Source organism: Parasteatoda tepidariorum, chromosome 6 (assembly GCF_982258835.1).
Source record: "Parasteatoda tepidariorum strain Cologne lab strain chromosome 6, Ptep-v5.0, whole genome shotgun sequence".
NCBI lineage: Eukaryota > Metazoa > Arthropoda > Arachnida > Araneae > Theridiidae > Parasteatoda > Parasteatoda tepidariorum.
Genome location: NC_141760.1, coordinates 91,768,609 through 91,791,845, shown reverse-complemented (window position 1 = coordinate 91,791,845; position 23,237 = coordinate 91,768,609). Strand labels below are relative to the sequence as shown.

The 23,237-nt window shown below is 32.5% G+C and overlaps 1 protein-coding gene and 1 long non-coding RNA gene across 5 annotated transcripts in view; one reads left to right on the top strand and one right to left on the bottom strand.

Moving 5' to 3' along the window:
- The window catches only part of LOC147808208 (uncharacterized), a 306,815-nt gene that overhangs the window by 221,799 nt on the left and 61,779 nt on the right, over positions 1-23,237 (bottom strand). The window lies entirely within an intron of this gene.
- The window catches only part of LOC107454132 (toll-like receptor Tollo), a 201,647-nt gene that overhangs the window by 150,131 nt on the left and 28,279 nt on the right, over positions 1-23,237 (top strand). For 3 of the 4 annotated variants that reach the window (XM_087166169.1, XM_087166170.1, XM_087166171.1), the window contains one exon: positions 18,348-22,897. In XM_087166169.1, coding sequence (XP_087022295.1) covers positions 19,237-22,845 — 3,609 coding nt within the window. In that variant the 5' untranslated portion in view covers positions 18,348-19,236 and the 3' untranslated portion in view covers positions 22,846-22,897. Of the gene's footprint in view, positions 1-4,426; positions 4,558-18,347; positions 22,898-23,237 lie in introns of those variants that run through there. The other variant, XM_016071203.4, reaches the window with a different exon arrangement.

The following is a 23,237-nucleotide window of genomic DNA, read 5'->3' as shown; positions in this document are numbered from 1 at the left end:
TTATTCCGATAAAATCTATTGTTCATTAAAATTATTTAGAGTATAAATTTAAAAGTTTAAAAACTTTATTCTTTTTTATTTAATCTTAGTTATAAATTATGATTCTTTTTGTCAACTTTAAACATACTTATTAAAATTAAATCATAACTGTTCGCCATTACCTGTTATTCCTTTTATGGGCAATTATTAATTTCAGAACCATGAGATTATTCGTTTCTCTGACATACCATGAAGTAACTATTAATTTACTATTTCTGAAAATTCTTAAATTTTCCTAAATGTAAAAAGTAGCTGTTTTTGTGTTTTAAAATTAATGATGTTTTCATTTAACTGTTTAAACTAGCTAAATAAGAATTAAGTTCATATACGGCACAGGAAATGCTAATTGCAGTGTTAGCTTAGCAATTCTATTTCATTTAACATTTGCAAGTTAAGACATTTTCCGATGATTAGCTAGCTAAAAAAAATGCTTATATTATATTTATGCATTCTATTGTTTTGTGGCACGTTTTTACAAGAGAGAAATAGTCCTGAAACAGTTAATTAAACCCTTTTTGGTTGATGAAGGAGTTTTACAATCTGCATGCTTTGCAGAAAATGGCCAAAACAAGGAGTTAAGTGCTCATTTAGCGACCCGGAAAAATTCTTTTGTTTTCTTAGATTTGAAGAGCAGGCAGGAAACATTTTGCTGATGCAGACATGGGTCCATTTAGAAATGATGCAGATTGCACTTCGCAAAGAAGTTATTCTTCCTTAGCAATTAGTACAGGATAACTTACTTAACTTACTTTTCTGTTTCCTAATGCATAATTTGTTTCTGTATAGCTCACAAAATCTTGTTTGGTGAATATTAATCTCTTAAGTATTGCGAAAAATAAAATTGTTATTTGAAAATGTCTTACGGTCTTATTCCATTCGAATAGTTTTTTATTTTTATTTTTTTATATTTTTTAGTTTTTTTTTTACTTTTAATGATCTGAAGAAAAAATAATTAAATTTTAATTAAAAATTTATTTTTCTGTGTTGCGTTTTATTAATTACAAAGTAAAGTTAGCAAATCACATGGTAAATCAACTTTTTAATTTGAAACAGTATAATTGAGTGCTTGCATCTCAAGAAGTGATTAATCCTAACCATATGATTTAAATCAGATTTAATTCGATACCTGTAAGCGACGTCATGGATATGTGTCGTACCTGATTGGCTACTGAATCGACCAAGATTGATGACGTCAATTGCAGGCTCATTGTATAAATTTTTTTTTTTTTTTTTTTTTTTTTTTTGTATTAGGTCTCACCCAGTTCGACCCAAGCCTCTGCAGAGTGCGGTTGTGTTGAAACTAGCTCTGTGCGCATCATGTCTTATCAACGTTTTTCCCGAGGTGGGAAGCGGCGGACCGAAAGGCCCGCGCAGCGACCCGATCGTAGCGAATTATTTGCTAAGCTGGAAACTGACGAAGAACGATTGGAGTTCTGCTCTGGATTTGCTAATCAGTGCCTCACTAAAGAAATCATTGATAGACAAATTGAGATCATTGAAAGATTATTGAAACGGCAAATAGAAAAAGGAGAAAAACCATCCTTAATGTTCGAATTTAACGTGAAAGCTCTCAACATCAGAAGAAAAGAACTATTCCCTGAGGAGTCTGATAAGGAAATCATGCCTATGGAAACAGTCACGCTGAACCAACCAGATAAGCCGAAGGAATCCTCAGAGATAGAAACTACTTCCGAAATGAACTCTTCAGTACCGGAAAACAACTTGGAGCTTAGCGAAGAGGCCTCGGCCTCAGAAACTGAGCCCCAGACTCATAACCAGATAGAACAGCCTGCCAAGAGGAGGAAAAGGAAGAGGAAGAAGCAAACTCATGGAATCACCACAAAGACTACTAACAGCCCTTCCACTCCTGAATCCCTCCCAGTGCCTGAGCCTTCTACTGACACTGCTTTGGAACCCAAGGAAGAACAACCACCCAAGTCTGCTAAGATTCTCATCCGAGGGCTTCCAGTCGACTTCAAAATAGAGGATATTTCTCTAGAAATAGAGAAATCAGGCATCACCTCACATAGGATTATCCAGTTCAAGAAGAGGGTGGGTGGAGCCTATAGGCTCCTCCCCCTTTTTCTCGTCATTACTCCATTGGCCAATCAGCAGAAAGCTCATTCCATCCAGAGTATCTTGCAGATCCCCATCTCTACCGAGAAATTTCGTGGCGGCCGCCGGCCCATCCAGTGCTTTAGATGTCAAAGCTACGGACATACTCAGCGCTCCTGTGCCAATAAGCCGAGATGCATGAAATGTGCAGACTACCACTACTCCTACCAATGTGAAAAAGACAGAAATACTCCCGCCAAATGCTGCAACTGCGCCGGGAACCACACCTCCAATTTCACTGGGTGCGAGGCCCGCCCCAGTGGAAAAAACCAACAATCCAAGGACACACCTGCATCCACAGCTCATCGCCTGGTCTCACTAGTAAAAGAACTGCAGGAGCTCCTCAAGAATCAGGAAGTCACAAGCCTACTTCAATCTCTTTTGAATGGGGTCTCCCCATCACAATGATGACTCTCAAGCCTCAACTCAAGCCCATCTCCACTGATGTAGCCTCATCTTACTAATACCATCTCATCCTCATTCCAACCACAAGGAATAACCTCATAGACATCATCACAAGATGAAGGGGTAAAGGGCCGTTCCGGCCTCAGGCACCCCGAACAACCTCCTAGATTAGATTAGATTAGATTGTATTAGGTCCTGCTGCTCATTATTTAATTTTAGCTAAAATGAAATAATAAGCAATGGTATATTTCTAGAATTACTTCACAGCAATAAATTACCTCTTCATTATTTGAATAATTAGTTTTTAAAACAATGTATTTTTTTTAACAGAAACCCTTTCGTACTGTATTAAAAGTAGCATTTTTTCCCAACAGCTTTAAAGTTGTTGAATAAGCGTTAAAACACCATTATTTGAACTTAACTTTTTTCTAAACAAGTTGCCGAAAGCTGTACACTTTTATTTATTATCCATGCAATTCCTTAGACAAATAAATATTCCTCCATCGATAATAAGGTTTAATTAAATGCTTAAATTTAAAAGTAAAGATGTTTTTCACACAACAAACAAAATTTTTAAGCAATTTATGCTTTATTAAAGTATACATATTTGTTTAAAAATACAATTTACTTTATTTACAAAAATTTTATTCAATGTTCCTGCATTTTTTCTATGTTTTCCACCTAAATACTTTAACACTTGTTCAAATATAAATAATTAAAGTCATACGCCTAAATATTATTAAAGCTATTAAATAAATTAGAGCTTGAATATTATATGACAGGCTCAGGGAAGGAATAAAATATATATGAGTGATTTGAGGAAATAAAATGATTAAGCACAATTTCAAAAAGATTTTCGGGGAATGTTTTTGATGAGAAACATTTCTACGTAGGCAATGAGATGCTTCTGTGTATTGTGCTGATATCTCGCGGAACAACTCTTAAAAGTATCCAAATAGATATAATTCTGAGGATCAATTTGGTGTGGCATTGATCAGATATAATTCTGAGGATCAATTTGATGTGGCATTGACCTTGAATATTTTATGAATTTTGTATATGAAAGGTGGGAGCCTATATATTGATAGGACAGTTTTTCAAAAATGCGTGTTTTGGTGAGAAGCATTATAATTTCCATGTTGGCAAATAAATGTTCTGAAAATTGTATTTACATCTCGTCAAGATTTCGGTAACTTGCAAAGCAACTATTTAGAAATTAATCTAAAGATCAGTTAGTTGTGGCTTATTACGACATTGCTCAAGCCGTTTTTTTTTTTTTTTAATTCTTATAAATTTTCCGTAATTTTTTTCTTTCTGCAATATAATTTATCTAAATTATTAACATTTTCTTCTCTTTTTACTTATACTTTTTTAGATAAGAACCTACATCTAGACTATCTTTAACGCATTTAAACTGGGTAAAAAATAATATGCAGCACGCTATAATTTTAAACAGCGTTAATGGAATTTACCATCCATCAAAAGAAGCTGCATATTTACTATCTAGGCAAGCCGTTTTTATACTTAATCCTTTCAGCTGGTGATATTTTTCTTTCTCTCAAACCATTTCTTCTTTGAAAAGAAAAACCTCTTCCTATATAATCCAGACTATGCTGATATGAAAAATAGATTAGAAAAGATCCTTCAAGGGCCAAAATCGTGGACTGCGCGAAAACTCTCTATCTTGCAAGTGCATCGGTTTTTACTTCGATGAGAAGGAATACTGTCTTAGGCGTCGCCAAAGTTGGCGATACTATCTCATTCTTTTGGTGAAGAAAAAAAAAATTCGCATTACGTTTCTATGCGTAAGGAGATAGGACTGTGCTACAAAAGGGCAAAATAAATTGATCGTGAGGGAACATATTCACGGAAAGAGATAAACGTGAGTCACGGAGAGGGGTATCCTGAGGGCTTAGGTGGACCCTATCGCATCGCCCTTTCGTCAGAATTACCGATAACGGGCCGTGTGTGTGTGCGATTTCGGTACTTAATGTAATGGTATGTAATCTTTTCTCGTAGGCGTTAAAAATAGATATTGTTTTCCTAAATATTGAGTTTTCGTGTTTTCAGAAACAAAAGTTTCGAATTAAGTGTTGAGAATTGATTCTTGTTGTTTAGATGGTATGGGTACTTGAAAGAATCATTTTTTTCTTCCCCATAACAATACGGTTGTGTAAATCAAAATGTTGAGCATCAAAATTTTTAAAAATAAATTTTGATATTAAACTTATTCGAAATTATTTCCGAAGCTGTTTCCCCAAGGAAAGTAATAAGCCTTAACTAAGTGCCTTAAACTCTTAAGTTAAGCTTTAACGTTTAACTTTATTTATTAACTTGATGAGGAGAAGTATTTGGACTTATGAACAAGTAGCTTGAATATTTAGTGAGTTATTAAGACTTTTTGAAGATTTCCAAATGAAAACTGAGTAAACAATATTTTGGCGTTGCGATTTTTACAAAATGGGCATAATATATTTCGTTTTATTCTTATTTGGACAAAATAGTACAATCAAATGATGTTTTGAAGAAACATCCTTTGCAGCAATTAAAAAATAAAGTACATTGCTTTCTAATAATGGTTTCTTTTTTAGAATATTTTTGAGCAACCGAATTTTTTTTTCCTTCGTATTTTAACCAAATTGAGAAATAAGTCTTGAATATATAAAATTTAAAACGATTCATTGTTTTCGAAGTTAATGAAACAAATTAAGTAACTAAGTTGTGTCATGTTTCCTATCTATTTTCACAGATCAATTTGATTTTGCAATAAATTATAATAACGTATTATAATAGACCACACACATAAGTAATTGATTTATATTTGTCAAGCTTTAAAAAAAAAAAAAAAGATGGATATAAAAATAAAAGTTCATTGTTGCTGTACTAGATGGCACCACAAGTCTTGAAGAAAGATTACGGCGGGGTCCCCACCGTCTGTAAAATATTTTTAAGTGGTAACAAAATTGAGATAAATCTAAATGTTTTAAGCTACAATAAATTTTTAATTTAATATAAATTTATATGTGTTCAAAAAAAAATACCTCGGGAATACATCAAAGCGAAATTTAAGCTTTTTTCGGAAGTCTTGAAAAATCTTAGCTACCACTAATTTATTTTTTCCAGGTTGTGGAAACCCTGAATACTGTGTTCAAAATACTTATGTGACAAACTACACTAACTGAAATGTTTTTCATTATTAAATATAATTTCATAAAATATATTATTTTCGTCTTAAATTTTTTTAGCTAAAATAACGAAAGTCATTATCTCGTTATACAGTGAAACCCCGATTTTACGTTTTCTGTCGGACTAGCGATAAAAAACGCTCGAAGCGGAATAACGTAAAATCGGGGTTAAGAAAGATCTATGCACATTTTTAAAAATTGACACTTACCAGTCAAATTAATGGAAAAATGAGTAATCTTTACTTGGATTTCGTTTTTAGCTACAATTTCGTATACAACTCGTTCAATACTAAAAATTTTTTGCAAATTTGCTTCTTGATTTACATTTGCAAGTAAAAATTGTTTTAGAGTTTTAATGCTTTGTATCGCTTGATCAGCTGTTGGCACGTCTTCTGTCATTTCATCTTCATCGTCATCAGCATTATCGTCGGAATCAGGCATTAAATCACTTATGGAAGGGATTTCTGAAGTAATGATATCTGTCTCACAGTCGATGTATGCATCATCGACTTCCCGTAGATCCTCAACTTCAGACACATTACCTTCCCCTTCTTCCTCGAAAGTAACAGCGCCCTCCTCCTCCGATATTGAAAATCCTGCTTTATTGAATCCATTGATAATGCACTTTCGGACGACACTGTCCCAAGCTGAAGATATCAAATTAAGAACCTCAAGAACATGAATTTTTGCCTTAGAAGCATCCTGAAAGTCACCAGAATCAAGAAACAGAGATTTTCTATACCAGTTGCTTCCGGTAACTCTCTTTAAATGATCGTAAAATTCCTAAATCCAGTGGTTGAAGTTTGCTCGTACAGTTAGCTGGAAAAAACTCTATTCGCACGTTTTTCAATTTAAGGATTAAATGAGCAGTGCATTGGTCTAGGAATAAAATTATGTTGCGCTTTTGAAAACTCATTTTCTTATCCAGTTTTCGAAGAAAATTTTTAAATAATGCTTGCGTCATCCAAGCATAATCGGTAGGAAAACTTTTGATATTTTTGAAACACAGTGGTTTCTCTGCTCTACCGATCACAAGAGGCGTTAAATTTTGGCTTCCATCGGCATTTGCACAGAGCAGAACAGTAAAGCGCATTTTTGAAAGCTTTCCTCCATGACAATTTTCACCTTTAATTGTCAATGTCTTGTTCGGCAATAGGGTGAAAAACAATCCCGTTTCGTCCGCATTAAATATGTCACTTGGATTATAGCCCCTTAATAAATTTGGCAGAGTTTCTTCTTTCCACTGTTGCACAGTTGTCATATCCACACTATCGGATTCACAACAGATAGATTTGAAGCATAAATTGTTCCTTTTTTTTAATCAATCGATCCAGCCATTTGATGCACTGAAGCCATGGAGTTTAAGCCTTTTCAGCAATTTCAAGCGCCTTTTCTCTCAGGATGGATCAATTTATAGGAATCTTTGCTGCTCTGGCTTCCTTGAGCCAGTTTATTAAGATTTTTTCTAACTCATTATACGGAGCTGTTTTAAGGGTTTTTCTCTTGGCATATTTTCCGAGTTTTTCAGCGTTTAGATCTACTGAAGCTTCTTGCTTTAAAATCATTTGCAAATTTGAATAAGCAATACCCAAAGAATTAGCAAGATTAGCAAAGAATAGCCATGAAATTCTTCAGCTTTTTCGACGATTTCAGCCTTTTCGGCCAGAGAAAAGCATTTTCGTTTCGACATCTTCTTTTGAGAAAAGAACACGATGACTGAAGTTTCGAAAATGAGAAAAAATGATATAGCTTTCAAACTCAAACAAAACCGACTGAAAATCTCATTTGGTATGCTAGCACGGAGAAATGAGTAAAACCATTTTGAATAGAATAAAAAAATTTTTTTATCTGTTTGTAGAAAAACGCATCAAGCGGGATTTTCATAAAAGGGGTAACGCAAAATCTGGGATTTTTTAACATAATCGGTATAGGCAATTTTCACGGATCAGCAGAAAATGACGTAAGAAGCGGGATAACGTACGAAACGGACAACGTAAAATCGGGGTTCCACTGTATAATTCAAATATTTTATTCATTATTTATTTAATTTCTTTACAAAAAAAATACGAATCTGATTTTGTTATAACTAAATCTTATTCAATATTTATATGTCCAAATGAGGATAGGGCGTACTTAGCTTATTTACGTTGTTTTTTTTTCTTCAGTAATTATATGTTTGAAACATGAAATCGGAGCAGCAAATAGCTTGTCTCACTCCTTATTATAATTTAGCATTTACAGCATTATTTATTATTATTATTTACAGCATGTAACATAAAAACAATTCAGTAACATTGTTAGTTATGAATTTTTATTCACTAATAGTGCAGTAACTTTGCAGCAATATGAAATTACAGGGAAAAAAAAAAACTATTTGTCTTGAATTTCAGCTTTATATCTGAGATATCTCTTTTTTCCTCTAATAGCTCTCATGGGAAATTAAAAATATCTCAATATTCGTCTGCGGCAGCGTTAAAAGCAATCTTTCACTTGCTCTAAATCATCAGTTCTAAAATAATAATTTAAATTATTATTTTAGAACTGATGATGATGACGACTGAACTGTTAATAATTTTTATTTAGTAATAGTACTGTAACTTTACAATAATATGAAAATTATTTGTTTTACTCTTCAGTTTTATATCTGAGCTATCCCTTTTCCCCCCTTCAATAGCTGTCATGGGAAAATAAAAGTATCTCATTAGTATCCGTCTGTGACAGCTTTAAAACCACTTATTTACTAGCTCTAAATCATCAGTTCTAAATTAATAATTTTAAGTATTTTTTCAGAACTGATGATGATGACGACTGAACTGTTAATAATTTTTATTCAGTAATAGTACTGTAACTTTACAATAATATGAAAATTATTTGTTTTACTCTTCAGTTTTATATCTGAGCTATCCCTTTTTTTCCCTTCAATAGCTGTCATGGGAAAATAAAAGTATCTCATTAGTATCCGTCTGTGAAAGCGTTAAAAGCACTCGATCTGTAGCTGTAAATCATCAGTTCTTATAACTTATCATTTGACCCCCAAGGTAAAGGCACCTTATTATAATAACTTGCCAAGAACTACTCTTTTTCGTTGACTGAATTTTCCTTGCGGCACTCGGAGCGAGTTATGCTAAGTTTGATGCATCTGGTGAAGAAGTTGATGGCACTACTAGAATATTTTAGGCAGTGGGTAGCGATCATTAGAAAAACATTCCTTCCCCCTTCATCTTTTCGTTCTATCCCAAACAATACGTTCAAAAAGTAACAGTGTAATTGGGTATTATTATAGAAAAACACGTGTGTTCTAAAATGAATTAAACGTGACTGGGTGGTTTGGTTTGATTGGTTTAGATGTCTTAATCAATGGCAGGTGAGCATGTTACACAATGGGAGCAAAAAGGGGGAAGTTTATTAAAAAAGTACTTTTTGTGTTTTTTCTTCTCATTTGATACAGTCTGAGTTGCAAAAAAAGTAACTCTTGAATATGTAACGGGCAAAATTATTGCACGCTTGCGGTAAAATTAAAATAATTTGGAAGCAAGTTTGGCCCAATTTTGTTCTCTGCAATCAGGTGAAACAATGATCTACTAGGCATTTGTACTGAAAACTACCCGTAACAGATGTAGAGTTTAATGTTAAGTAGTATTTAATACCCGGATGAATATTTTACCCTCATCTATTTAATAGTTTTAAAAAATATGGAACGTTTATAGGGTTGGTTTAAATGTCTTAATCAGTGGCAGGTGACCATTTTATACAATAAAAGGAAATTTATTTATTTGAAGAAAAAAAAATTTTTTTTTACTATCTATCTGTCTGGGTTTTTTTTTTTTTTTCCAAAATTGCGAAAATGTTTTGAGTAGTTAGAAGAAAAATAACTCCTGAATACATAAAGGGCCAAATTGTTGCACGTGTGTGGTAAAATTAAAACAATCTGTAAGCAATTTTGTTCGCAGCAATCAGGCAGAACAATAGTCTACCAAGCATCTGTACTGAAAACTACCTATAACGGATGCAGATAAGTAGATCTGAAACTTATAGAGGCAGAATATCGGTGACTATACATCTATATGATGTCAGAAATCATGTATTGGTTTGAACAACAATATCGCCCAGCCTTTGCCAAGTTAACCATATCTATTTTATAAACCATATACATTACCATTAAAAAATGAACAATTATAACCCTAAATATTCTACTTTTTAATATTAGTGTTTGAAAAAGCTTGAAACATTGCTTCAAAATCATGTTGAAAATTTCGTCAAGTAGAGTATTGTTTTCTTTTCTTTTTGGGGGGATTTTTTTAATTAATATTGTTGATAAAACGAATTTTTAGTTTTAGTAGTATTGTCTTAGTATTGGAGATTTCAAATCTGAACTAGTTTTGCTCCTAGGACTACAGATTTTTTAAATGGCATTTTGACTTTATTTATTTTTTGTCAAAATGTACAAGTTTAATAACGTTAGACATCGCTTAAATGTTAAGACCAACTTCTCGGAGAGTTAGAGCACATCATCAATATTGAAATTGCGTAGGAACCCAGGTCCAGAAATGTCTTACGCAGCTATTGGCACTTCCCTATTAAAGCCTGTTCGAAAACACATGAAGAAACAGTTCGTAATGGGAAATCACCCTTAGCAGCTTATGACGACATTTCTGGGTATAAGTTCTTAAGCAATTTTAATCCTGGTGATTCTCTTTTAAGTTTGTCGCCACTTTTATTCAACCCCTGTTATGTACAACATTTTTTAAAATTTATTTTCGACAAAAAATGAATTAATAATGTTATTAAAAAAATGGAACAGAAAGCAAAACTAAATTCCCCTGTTATGTACAACATTTTTTAAAAATTTGTTTTCAACAAAAAATAAACTAATAATGTTATTAAAATAATGGAACAGAAAGCAAAACTAAATTCCTTCTCCTGCGCTATTCTTAAAATTTTATTGTGTGTGGACTAAATAAAAGAGGAGAAAAAATAGCATCACAATTAATCCAAATTTTTTTTATCTTTTATAATGCTCCTAAAATTATTTGAAAAGTTTCACTAAGTAATTCGTTACTTTCAAAATTTAAGAATGCAATGAATTAATTTTCTCTTATCTGATAGGAATTAATTAAAAATAAAAAAAAATAATAAAAAAAACTTTAAATTTATGCTAATTCCTTAAATAAGAATTTCTTAAACCCTATAATAATCATTATACAAAAAGGTATTATCCATTAAAATTATAAATTTTGGTTTGTTATAATGATTATCTTTTTTTTTATTGCATAATTTTTTGATGCGTTCTTAGTCATTTAAAATTCTGTCTGAATATTTGTATTTATAAATGAAAATGTGACTAATGACATTATATGTATTTATTTATTGAAAAGAGGAAGCAATATACAGCACGCGCTATTTTATGATTTCTTTGCAACTGAGTAGTATTGAAGAAAGAAAAATTTCTGGAACAAAAAAAAAAGAATAAAACAATTTCGCAAAAGAAATCGAAGGAAAAGTCATTAGGGCACAAAATCACAGCATTCCCGGGAAAATTCATAAAACTAGCTGCCCGATTACCCCTCAAGTTTATATATTTGTACCCAGATGGCCGGCTGTTGCATTCGACCCCAGCTCAAAATGTGTATAAAAAAATGGAATTAAAGAAAAAAAGAACATTCCTTAGAACACCAAGAAGAATCATTTTTATGATTTATTCTGTCTAAAAGCGAATAGCTTTCATACCGGAGGTCATTGTTTCTGACTTCGCTCAAAAAGCGATTAATCACACATGGAATTGTTGAGCACCGATCGTAATAATGGGGTCTTAAAGGACTTCATTAACTTCGAACAAAGACCAAAATAAAGGAAAAAAAATATTGGGGAGGGGATTGCTGTGTCGTAATTTATGTCCATATCTATATTCGATGTCCAGGTCAAACGACGCCGATCATAAGAAGATGTCTTAATTTCAAAATGGTGTATTCTTGCCGCAAGTGTCGACAACATGATGCAAGGTGGGATACTTAACAGTGTTGTCCGTCGGATGTAAATCACATTGAGTATGACGTCATTCTCGCCACTTTTGCTTAATGAAGATCATAGCTGTATTCTAATTCCTGGAAGCTAGGTTTAATTAACACTTTTGATTTAATGTTCTCATTGTTAATTCGCTGTGCAGTTCGGTCTGGCTGTGGCGAGAAAGTGGTGAAAATTTATGTTTAATGTATTCGATTCTGAATTTATGAAATCGTCTGAGCATGTGTTATTAAAATTGATACATTGTGTTGAAAAAAGTTCGACAGCAGAACCATGTGTTGAGTATATTTCATCTTTATTCATGTGTGATGTTTTTAGATTTTGTAATATTTATGGCGTAATTACGTATTACACGGAATCAGTAATTATGTTTTCTCCATTTAAAAAAATGCATATCCTGTATATATTTAAAAGTGTTTGCTCAAAATAGGTGCTGTGCCTTTGAAGTTCCTACTATCTTTATTTTTAATTATGTTCGATTTCTTCTGATTAATTCTTTATTCTATTTAGTTTTTGTTTATATTTCATAAAAATTCTTAGAATTTCCTTTTAGAATAATTATTAAATTGTAAAAAGTATAATTATTTTTAGGATAATTACAATAAATATTATAGAATTACTAACTATAAAGTTTTTAGAATGGTTATTTTTTTATGAATTTTTACCATAAGTATAGTTCTGAATTTTAACTGAATTTTTTTTTCTGAATTATTTGATCTGAATTTTTTTAACATTATTTATAAACGTTATAATAACTATTTTAAAATTAATTCGGATATCACATCCTATTTATCTATCAGAAAATATGTTATTAAAATGTCAAAATTAAGTATATGTCTAATATAAATGTAACATAACTAAAGTATTCATGTCAAGGGAAATTTTATAAAAATAATTAACCATGTGAAATAATTTAAATGAGCATGATTTTTCTTCAAATTTTAAGGTTCTACAAAGCTTATTTATTTTATCTCATAATTTTAAGATACAATTTAGTTTTTGAACCTGACTATTTTTCAGTGTTCGGGAGTTTTTAGATCTTTAAAACTGATTTTGTCGAATTCCATAATATGTCACTTCCATTCAATTTTTCAATAAAAACATTATAATCGAATCAATTTAAAATAAATAAAACCTTTTTTTTAAAATTTTTATTGATAAACCAACAATTAATTAATCGTATTTAATAATACGATAAATAATATTTCATTTCAGCATTTTCGGATTTTTTCTGAGATTGTATCTTTCTGAACTGAATAAATATAAAAACATATGATTTATCTGAGGTTATATTTAAAAACATATTTCCTTAATTTATTTCTTAATAATATTTTTTTCTCATTCAAATAATTAGCCAAGTCTGGAATTGGTATGTACAAATCTTATTTGTTATATGTCACAATTTTAATATGCGATTTTTATTAATTTACTTTTTTTTCCCTTTTTTGTTTTTTTTTTCTTTGAACTAGGCCATTTTTATAACGGTTGTTCTGGAGTTTTTTGATTTTTACACTGATTTTGTCAAAAAGTCACTTTTATTGAATTCTTCAATAAAAACATGACTGGACAGATTTAAAATAAATCAAACTTCTTTTTTTTTTTTCGCACTTTTATTGGTAACCAGCAAGATCGTACATTATAATAAGATACATATTATTTCATTTCAACATTTTCGTATTTTTTCTGAGTTTTTATCTTCCAAGAAATTGAATAAATATATAAAAAGCATCTTTATCCAAGGTCACATTTAAAAACTATATTTTATTTGTTTCTTAATGATATTTTTCTCTCGCACAAATAATTTTAATGCAATCATTTATAAAGCAAGTCTAGTATTGGGAGATCCGTCTAATTAAATCCGACGTTTCTTGAGCAAAGGCAAATTAACTACCAGTGATTTCTAATTCCCCATGGTGGTACTCTCCTTGGATAATTAATCCGATTTCTAATAATTCATGCTCCTTCGCATATCTTGCTTCCCCTAAAACTACTTATATCACTCCAATTTGCGTAATTAGTGAGAAATATCGCTTCTAACTCAACAAGTAAACCCCGCAGTCTTGGTAAATGATAAACAAAACTCTGTGCTGACTACTAATTACCGAAAAATATAACGGGTGCCCCCTTTTTCGTTAATGAGCTCTGCTCGAATCCTTAACTGAAAAGAAGAAAATAAAAAATATAAAAATTCTTTTTAGCGTTCTAATGTTATTGGGCGCCGACAGTGGAAAATTATGAGAATTGTAGTGTTAGATTGCAGTTATCGCCGGCAATTAGAAGCGTTTTGAGGAATGAAAAAATGAGAGAGAGAAAAAATGTTTTGCAAAAATTTAGTTGTCTCTTTGAACGAAGCAATTGTTTCAATTTAAGTTATTACAAATCTTATTGCTTGTTTTATTGAAGTGCCGCTGTGGTAATTGTTGCAAAGTAGGAATTTTCGTAATTGCAAGAAACTTCGGGGTTAGTTGAAGAGAAATGAGTATTTTGTAGCTTGGAGCTTTTTCGTCTATTTTAAAGTGGGGAATTTTTTTATTGTTAATATTTTTATTGAAATAAATGTGTTTTTCTTTAATTAAAATTTTGTTTGCTTGTAAAATTTTGTGTTCGGAGAAACTGTAATTGAATTATTTAATATAAATGCTTATGACTGTGTTCGGAAGGCTCTGTTGTTATTCGAGATAATGTTTTCTTAAAGAATTATAACCTAATTTTGTAACCCTAAGTTTATGACATTTATTTACTGTTGCGTTTTGTCCATGTTTTACCCGTGTCTCCTAATTATGAAAATGGCATGAAACGTTAAAATAAATAAGCATGATATAAAGCATAATATTGAAAAGTGACAGATCTAATTTATCACTGATTATCGATACGTTATATCATGGTAATGTCCAGTTAAAATCTATTCCTTTTCTTAAAAAAAATATGAGTGATTTTTTTCTCAACGGAAATAAGATTTGTTGAGTGTTCCTTACCCTTTCTCCAAAGCTTATTCTTAACACTAAAAAAAAATATTCGATTCCAAAGTTTTGAGTTAGACAATCCTTCTAGTTTTCAAATAGATCTTGGGGAAACGTCGTTACGTGACTTTATTTCATTCAAAGCATGACTTCCTTCTGTCCAGTTTTGGAATCCGTTTTTATTGAAATTGAATCGACTTCAGTGTTAGCGAATTCTATATTCCTTGGGGGTAGAAGTGTGAGCAATTCTTTTGACTATATTCGGTGACACGTTCTCTTTTTCAGAAGATCCAAATAGAATATCGTTATAATTCGTAATTTTTTTTATTTTTAAGCAAGGCTTAAAAAGTTTTGGGGATCTTAGATTCCTAAATGTGAAACTCAAATTTTAAATATAGTTTTTCATTAAAGAGTAAATTTTCATACTCGATTTTTAGGAAGTTACCAGCAACCAGAAGCTACTATAACTCTCAAAACGTTATTATAAAGTCATAAAATTTGTTTAAAACTTCATTATATGAGGATGAAATTTTTATATTCGCCCTCATGTGTGACAGAGCTTCTAAAACCGCAATTTCCAGATTAGCAAGCGTTCACACAAAATGTCTGTCGTTTTTCGAAGGCAGGAGAATCTTCAAGGTCTGCTCCAAATGTCAAACTGAGCAGGTTTCTCCCGAACACATCCTGGACTGTTTGGGACTTTCCAGAGAGGACATATATTTATCTCCCCCCCCCCCCCTTCTGGTCTCGATTTCCTTAGAGTTAACGATCTAATGAACCTTGTTTGACTTCGTCAGGCATTGAAGGATAAGCAGCAACAACAGGATAGAATTTAAATCATAGAAGGACTTATATAATTGATGAATAAAATTGATTTACTATTTTCGATTAGGATAAATATCTAAATGAGCTAAAAGTTATAAAGCTACTAATGGTTACTAGTTTTTCAAAGACATACTGTTATGCTAAGATACAATCTTCAAACATTTACCAAGGTTTCATACATTCAATGATTATTTGCAGAACTTCACCTAATGATGAATCTAGGGCTAAAATATTTTAATGCGGGTGGATCGTCAATCCTGATTCGTTTAAAACAGAATATACGTAATGATGATTCATAACAGATGAGTCCCTTGATTAATCACTAAGTTTGACTAAATTGTATTAACTTATCTAGGATTTAAAATCTTTAACACATGCGGATTGTTAATCTTGATTTGCTTGATACAAGGAGAGTATGTTAACTTTAATTCCTAATAGAATGAGTCCAATGGATTGAATAAAAAATATCAATCAATGGTTAAAAAAATATTGAACACATGTGCATTCCAAAACAGCTTGTTTTTTTAAAGCCTTTGAAGAAATATTATTTTTATAAAACTAATATGATGATAGTATAATAAAAATATAGACACAAATATTTTTTAAATTTTATTTAGGCGACATTCAAAATTTTATATTACTTCTTATTTGCTTTTTTAATTTTTTTTTAATGGTGGGCACTTGGGATGTATTGTCCTCCCATTGGCCAGGAGTGCCGGAACTGCTACTCTCTCCTCGTTACCCAGTGGGCTACTATGGCGAAGCCACGGCAGTGGAGCAGCGTCGCCCACGCTTTTTTAAACTTAGCTATGTTTTAATTCTTTTTATAAGTAAGCAGGGCAAAGACGCGCAAATTGCTACAATTTCCAAAGAAAAAAAAAGCTTTTAATAATTTAAATGTGTAACTTTACATAATAATTGAAAGTTTAAATGTGAAACTTGTGAAATACATTATCAAGGAAACTGTGGATTTTTTTTTCAAACTATATTAATTAAGAAAATAATATGTGTTTCATTCTTTGTTAAGTCAGGAAACTGTTTTGTAGCTATAAATAACGAGTGGTATCTTTTCTATTTTTTAAAAAGAATTCTACAGCATTGTAAGATATAAGAAAAACAAATTTCATTCATGAAATAAGAGTTATTTCGTTCCGCAATAATGAATGAAAAGATTTAAATGAAAAAGTAACGAAGCATTAAGGCTGGTAGCTAGTAAATGGCCGTTCTTTAACCTTGTTTACTCCGCGTCTCCAAACACACAAACAGAACAAAATCGAACGCACAAAAGCAGAAATCTCGTTCCTGAATCTTGTAAAGTAATTAAAGTGTCTCTCTCATTATATAAAGAAACTATTTGTTGGCGGTTAAAATTCCATCAAATCTTTTGTGACTCAGTTTGGAATCGAGCCAAGCTACGAACAATTGCCTAGACGCTCAGGCAAACAAAAAGATTAAAAAACCACTTTTTAATCTCAAGCTTTCGAAAAAGAACGTTTAATTTGAAAAACCTTATTCCAACTGCTTACGGCTTCGGAAGAAGACAGCTTACTGTTTCCGCTTGTGGCAGAGATAAGTGAAAATTGCACCACCACCAAAACAAGAAAAGGTTAAAATAAAAAGGACGCGAGGCTTATAAAAATTTAGTTTCTAATGACAGTGCTATTATCTTATTACTCGAGCTTTTTTTTTAATTTTATTATTTCTAATTAAAAAATCGTAAAAAAAAGTATCCAATATTTCCCGAGAATTGGTGCATTTATGTTTATGAACCATTCAAATATTTAGGAAAATGTAACAATTTATGTTAATGGATAATTTGAAGATTCACGCTTAGGGATGTTTTTTAAAATGTTTACACGTAAATGTATAACTTAAATATTTCAGGGTTCTTGAAATTTTAAATGATTCATATAAAAGAATGGTTAATTGTTTCACAAATAATGAGCATTTGTTTACTTTATTGATACGTGAATTTATATTTTTGTTCCATTATACGATTTATGTTTTTGATTAGCTAAAGCTAATTACATTAAAAGTGAAAAGTTACATGGCATTATGCTATTCCATTTTATGTGGTTTAATATGGGGAAATACTGTTATAAATTTGTTAGGAGCTCTTTTAATAGTTATAATACAGTTGCAACCTATATACACAACCTATATATACAATACAAGGATAGGATTGAAAAGTATGGAAATTTTTACCATTTATACTAAAGGAAAAATGCGTTTATTTTTTTATTATTGTGTCATTTAAAAGTATATTCATTGGATTATTCGTTTTATAACAGTTATAAATAATATTGCTATAAACTTTCTGTATGTAGTACAAGGGTTTTTCAAACAATGACAAGCTACGAGAAAAAATAAAAAAATTTAAAAACTTTGTATTGAAATTGGCAAACACATTTAATTTTATATACTTAAAATATATTTTCAAATACTACCAGGTTATATTCCATAAAATATGCATAAAATAATGAAATCTATAAGACCTTTTACCGTCATTTTAAGATGGTGATTGATATACATTTTTAACTGTTCAAAGAAATCATTAAAAATTTGTGGTAAATACAATTTTGTTACTATTATTACCCATGTAATGCAATTTCTTTTATTTATTCTACAATGCCTGGTATGCTAAAAGCAATATCTTTTTTCTTAAAAAAACTGTGGTTAATCATTGTTTCGCAATAGTTACCCTTACAATTATTACTCTTGTAATACCATTTCTTTTACCTATTCTACAATACCATGTATGCTAAAAGCATTTTCTTTTTTTTTCTTTCTTTCTTAGATTTATTGTCAAGAAGGATCGTCCTGTCGTTTGCCGTTCTAGCGGCAATTTTCACTTTGCCACCAGGGAGCCATCTGTCTCTATTTCGAGGTCCATTTCATACTCCAGTAGGCAGTGTGTGACCGAATAAGGCCTGGTATTCGAGAATTCTTCGCTCAATTGATTTACAGCATCTTCGAAATTAATGGGAAGCTTATGTAATGCTCACCTGAAAGTTCCAGCTGCAAATGAGCCAGAAATGTCCATGTGCTCCCAAAGTGACATCTGAGGAGGTATTTAGTTCAGCTGACAGATGTCCAAAAAGGAATTCTTGTACGGACACTTCGGGGAAGAGGAACCAACTGGTTAAATCCCCGTGGCCACCAATTGTCTGAAGCGGTCTTCTTTATCTTCTTCAAGGGTAGCTTCCAATTTGGTGATTAAGTTTGGGAGCTTTCAGAAACAATAGGATAAAAAGAAGTTTTTTAGAAGTTTCTTTTTCTTACCTGCAAAGTGATAGAAAAAAGCTTTTCGTTTTTGGAAACAGCTGAAATTTCTTTGAAAAGCCTTACATCTTAGTTTAGCAGAGGTATTCGATACAATTTTTTTACGTGCAGTATTGATGGGACTTCGAAGACTCGAGATAATTATTCTTTTCCTACTTTATGCGAAGCAAAAGAAAAAAGATTCTCGTCTTCTTCTAGTGTGATATGAAATATTTTTTCGTTACTGTGAAATAGAAATAAAGTTAGATATACTATTTAGAGAAACTATTTTTTCTCTCTTTGGACATAAAAGTATTATATATATAGGGCTGTTGATGGAAGTCAATTTGTATAAGATATTTATAGAAAGAAAGTGCTTCAGCTGCTGATTTTTGTTTAGTACTTCTACATATCACTTCGTCGAAATGAAGGACCAAATTAAAGTCGTAATACTCTTCCTAACTCTACTTTTGCATTTTAAACGGATATGTGCCATGAATTACATGGCACCTAGTGATTGCCAATGGACTACAATGAAAAGTAATACATTAGAGCCAAGTGTAATATTAACTTGTCACGTGAGCGGCGTAGGCACTTCAATAGACAGTACGAACTTGAGCCTTATACAGTCATCTCACACAACTGGGTTGACTATTATCTGTGATGATCGATACGTTGAAGGGCGCCTTACAAACAGTTCCTTAGCGCATCTCAAACAATTGCAGTCTCTGAGGTTTGAACGCTGCTCTTTTTCCGAATTAGCTGACGATGCTTTATATGGACTCACGTCACTTAAGAACTTAACGGTGCACACTGGAAAGCTTGAAGGAACTCGAACCACTTTGACCATCGGGCCGACCACCTTTATGAAAGTTCGAGAACTCGAGAACCTTGATCTTGCGAACAACAACATCATTATGCTTCCCGAATATCCATTCTGTGGCCTTATTAATCTTAAGCTTTTGAATCTCAGTGGAAATGGCTTGCAGGATGCAAAACTTCTTGGCCTGGAGGAACGCAAGCTGTTCCCTTGCATTCCAGAACTGCAGATGTTAGATTTATCCCACAACCGCTTGAAATATCTTACAGATGAAGTGCTTTCGTCCTTAAGAAGACTGAGAAATATATCTTTCAGTGACAATCATATTTCTCAAATGTCACCTTATGCTTTGATAGGACTACAAAGGCTCCAATTTATTGATCTGTCCAATAACAAACTAAGTGAATTCCATCCACACTTTTTCCACCATTCCACAGAACTCCGTGAAATATTACTCCGGAACAATTCCATAGCTGGTTTCCCCTCCGCTTTGTTCCGATCCCTGTCCCAACTCTCTCATCTAGACGTGTCCCATAACATTATTTTCGATTTACATTTCCTTCTAGACTCCTTCAAGAATCCTAATAAACTAAATGTGCTAAATCTTAGTTACAACAGAGTGAGAAGGATAGAAGGAACGCCATTTCAGACTCTTGTAAACTTGCATGTTCTAAATCTGAAAGATAATTACATAGAGTACATAGCGGAAAAAGCTTTGTCTCATTTAATAAGTCTTACAGACCTAGACTTAACTAATAACAAGCTTAGACTGATCGAGGCTGAAACATTTTATGGCTTACTAAATCTGAAACAGCTATTATTAACCAATAACCACATGGAACTAATTCATTCGGATGCATTCACGAATCTTACTCATCTACATTCCTTAAGCCTAAAAAACAACAGTTTGACTTCATTCCCAATCGCTATAAACAAGATGGAATTTCTACACGATTTAGATTTATCCATGAATTCTTTATCGAATGTTACCAATGATACTTTAGAAAATTTGAAGACCCTTCATACTTTAAACATGAAGAACAATTTCATCGGAAATTTAAGTCGGGGTACCCTTCGTGACCAATACTCGTTACGTGTGCTGGATCTTTCAAAAAACAGGATACAATCTTTGGAGCATGGTATATTTGATGATGCAATTGAGTTGGAACATATTGAATTAAATGATAATCTTCTAACTGACATAAATGGTTTATTTATGAACCTACAAAGTTTAAAGTCACTAAATGTCTCTCGAAATAACATAACATGGTTCGATTATGCACTGGTACCTACTGGTCTTATTACATTAGATATGCATTCTAATTTTATTGACAGCCTCGGTAATTATTTTGAAATGGAAAGTGTTCTTAAACTCAAATTCATGGATGCTTCTTTTAATAGAATACAAGAAATTAACGCAGCTTCTTTTCCAAATGCTTTGGAAATAGCTTCTTTGCGAAACAATTCTTTGAACATAATAAATTCTTTCACATTTATGAGCAAAACCAACTTGTCTTCGATGGATCTACGTAATAATAATATTCAAAACTTAGATATCAATGCTTTGCGACTACGAAGTGTTCCGATTCAGAAAATGTTGCCCGTATTTTATTTATCGGAAAATCCCCTGCATTGCGACTGCACCATGGAATGGCTGCAGCGCATAAATAATCTGGATGAAATGAGGCAGTACCCCCATATCGCCGATTTAGATGATGTTTTGTGCTACATGACGTTTCCACGTCAAAATGTTTTGATTCCGATTACAAAAGCCAAGTCGAATGAATTCTTATGCAAATACAGAAGCCATTGTTTCGCCCTCTGCCACTGCTGTGAATTCGATGCTTGTGATTGTGAGATGGTTTGCCCTGAAAATTGCACTTGTTATTCTGATCAAACTTGGAATACTAATATTGTTGATTGTAGTTCCAGAAGGTACTCCCGCGTTCCAGCTCGAATCCCCATGGATGTGACGGATTTGTATTTGGATGGAAATGACATGAGCCAAGTTGGCAGTCATTCTTTTATCGGACGTAAGAACATGAAAGTGCTTCACATGAATGGCAGCAATATACATGCGATTCGAAATAGAACGTTTAACGGATTACAAAATTTGCAGTCCCTGCATCTGGAACACAATTACATATCGGTCATCCAAGGTCATGAATTCCTTAATCTCACAAAATTGCAAGAATTGTATCTGTCCTATAACCGTTTGTCAGTCATCAATAATTCCAGTTTTACACACATGAAATTCTTAAAAGTTCTATACCTGGATCACAACAATCTTGTTGATTTTCAGGTATGGAATCTCAACTTCAATCATCGTCTTTCTCAAGTGCAGCTTGGGCACAATAGTTGGACGTGCTCTTGCGACTATTTAGGAAATTTCCAGGACTGGCTCCTAGTTTCTGGATCTTTCGTACTAGATCGTGAAGATGTGAGATGCTACAAGAACCATTCGGCTGGCTTGTATGTGACGGAATTCAATTCCACCGCTTGTTCCAATCACAGTGCTTTAACCTATTACAAAGCTGAATTTTCGGGTGATTACATACCTGTCATGATTTTAGCCCCATCCCTATTTATTCTACTAGTCTTCTGTTTGATTCTATTCTTCATCTACAACAGTGAGATGAAAATATGGTTTTACAGCCGTTACGGTATACGATTATTTCAGCGGAATAACTACCCCGCTGAGAATGAAAAACTATTCGACGCATTTTTGTCCTATTGCAAGAAAGATGAAGCTTTTGTGTCACAAATGCTTGCTCCTGAGCTTGAAGATGGTACTTATCCGCACAGACTGTGTTTACGATACAGAGATTTACCGATGGCTGAGTACGTTGCTGAAGCCATTTCGGAAGCAATTGAGTGCAGCCGCTGTACGGTTGCTGTAATATCTGAGCAATATCTGAAGAGTGAATGGTGCATATACGAGTTGAAAGCTGCACACCATGAGACTCAGATTAACCGGCGTCATCGAGTCATTGTGGTTCTTCTGGACAAAATCAGTTTCAAGCAGCTGGAACCGGATGTCCGGATCTGCTTGAGATCTGCTACGCTAGTTCATTGGGGTGATAGGAGGTTTTGGGAAAAGCTTCGGTTTGCAATGCCTGAAGCTAGACTTCACAAAGACAGTGTCAGTTGCAAGGATTTTAAAACTTCCTCGCTCCGAAGATCCTCGATTACGAATTCTGTAAAATTGGTGTGATGTGATGGGACCGTATAGGGTTCAACTTAACATGCCTGTGATATACATAAATGTAAGTATTACGATTTCTCTTTGCTACTAATATTTATTATGTTATTCATTTTGTTATTTATTATGTTATTCATTGCTTACTATCATTGCAAAAATAGTCGTGTCAGTTATGGGAGGATAAAAAAATATGTAAGAAGAACACTCCTTTTCCCCACATGTAGTTTGTTTTAGCCAGAAAATTTTATCTATTTAAATATTTTTACTAAATATTACTAATTTTATAAGGAATTTCGTGAATACTAATTGGCGCGTTTTGAATTCTTTTTACTTTAAATTCAATCCTTTAATCCTACATAAAAAAATTTTTAGTACATTTATTTACCATTCCTTTAATTTCTTAT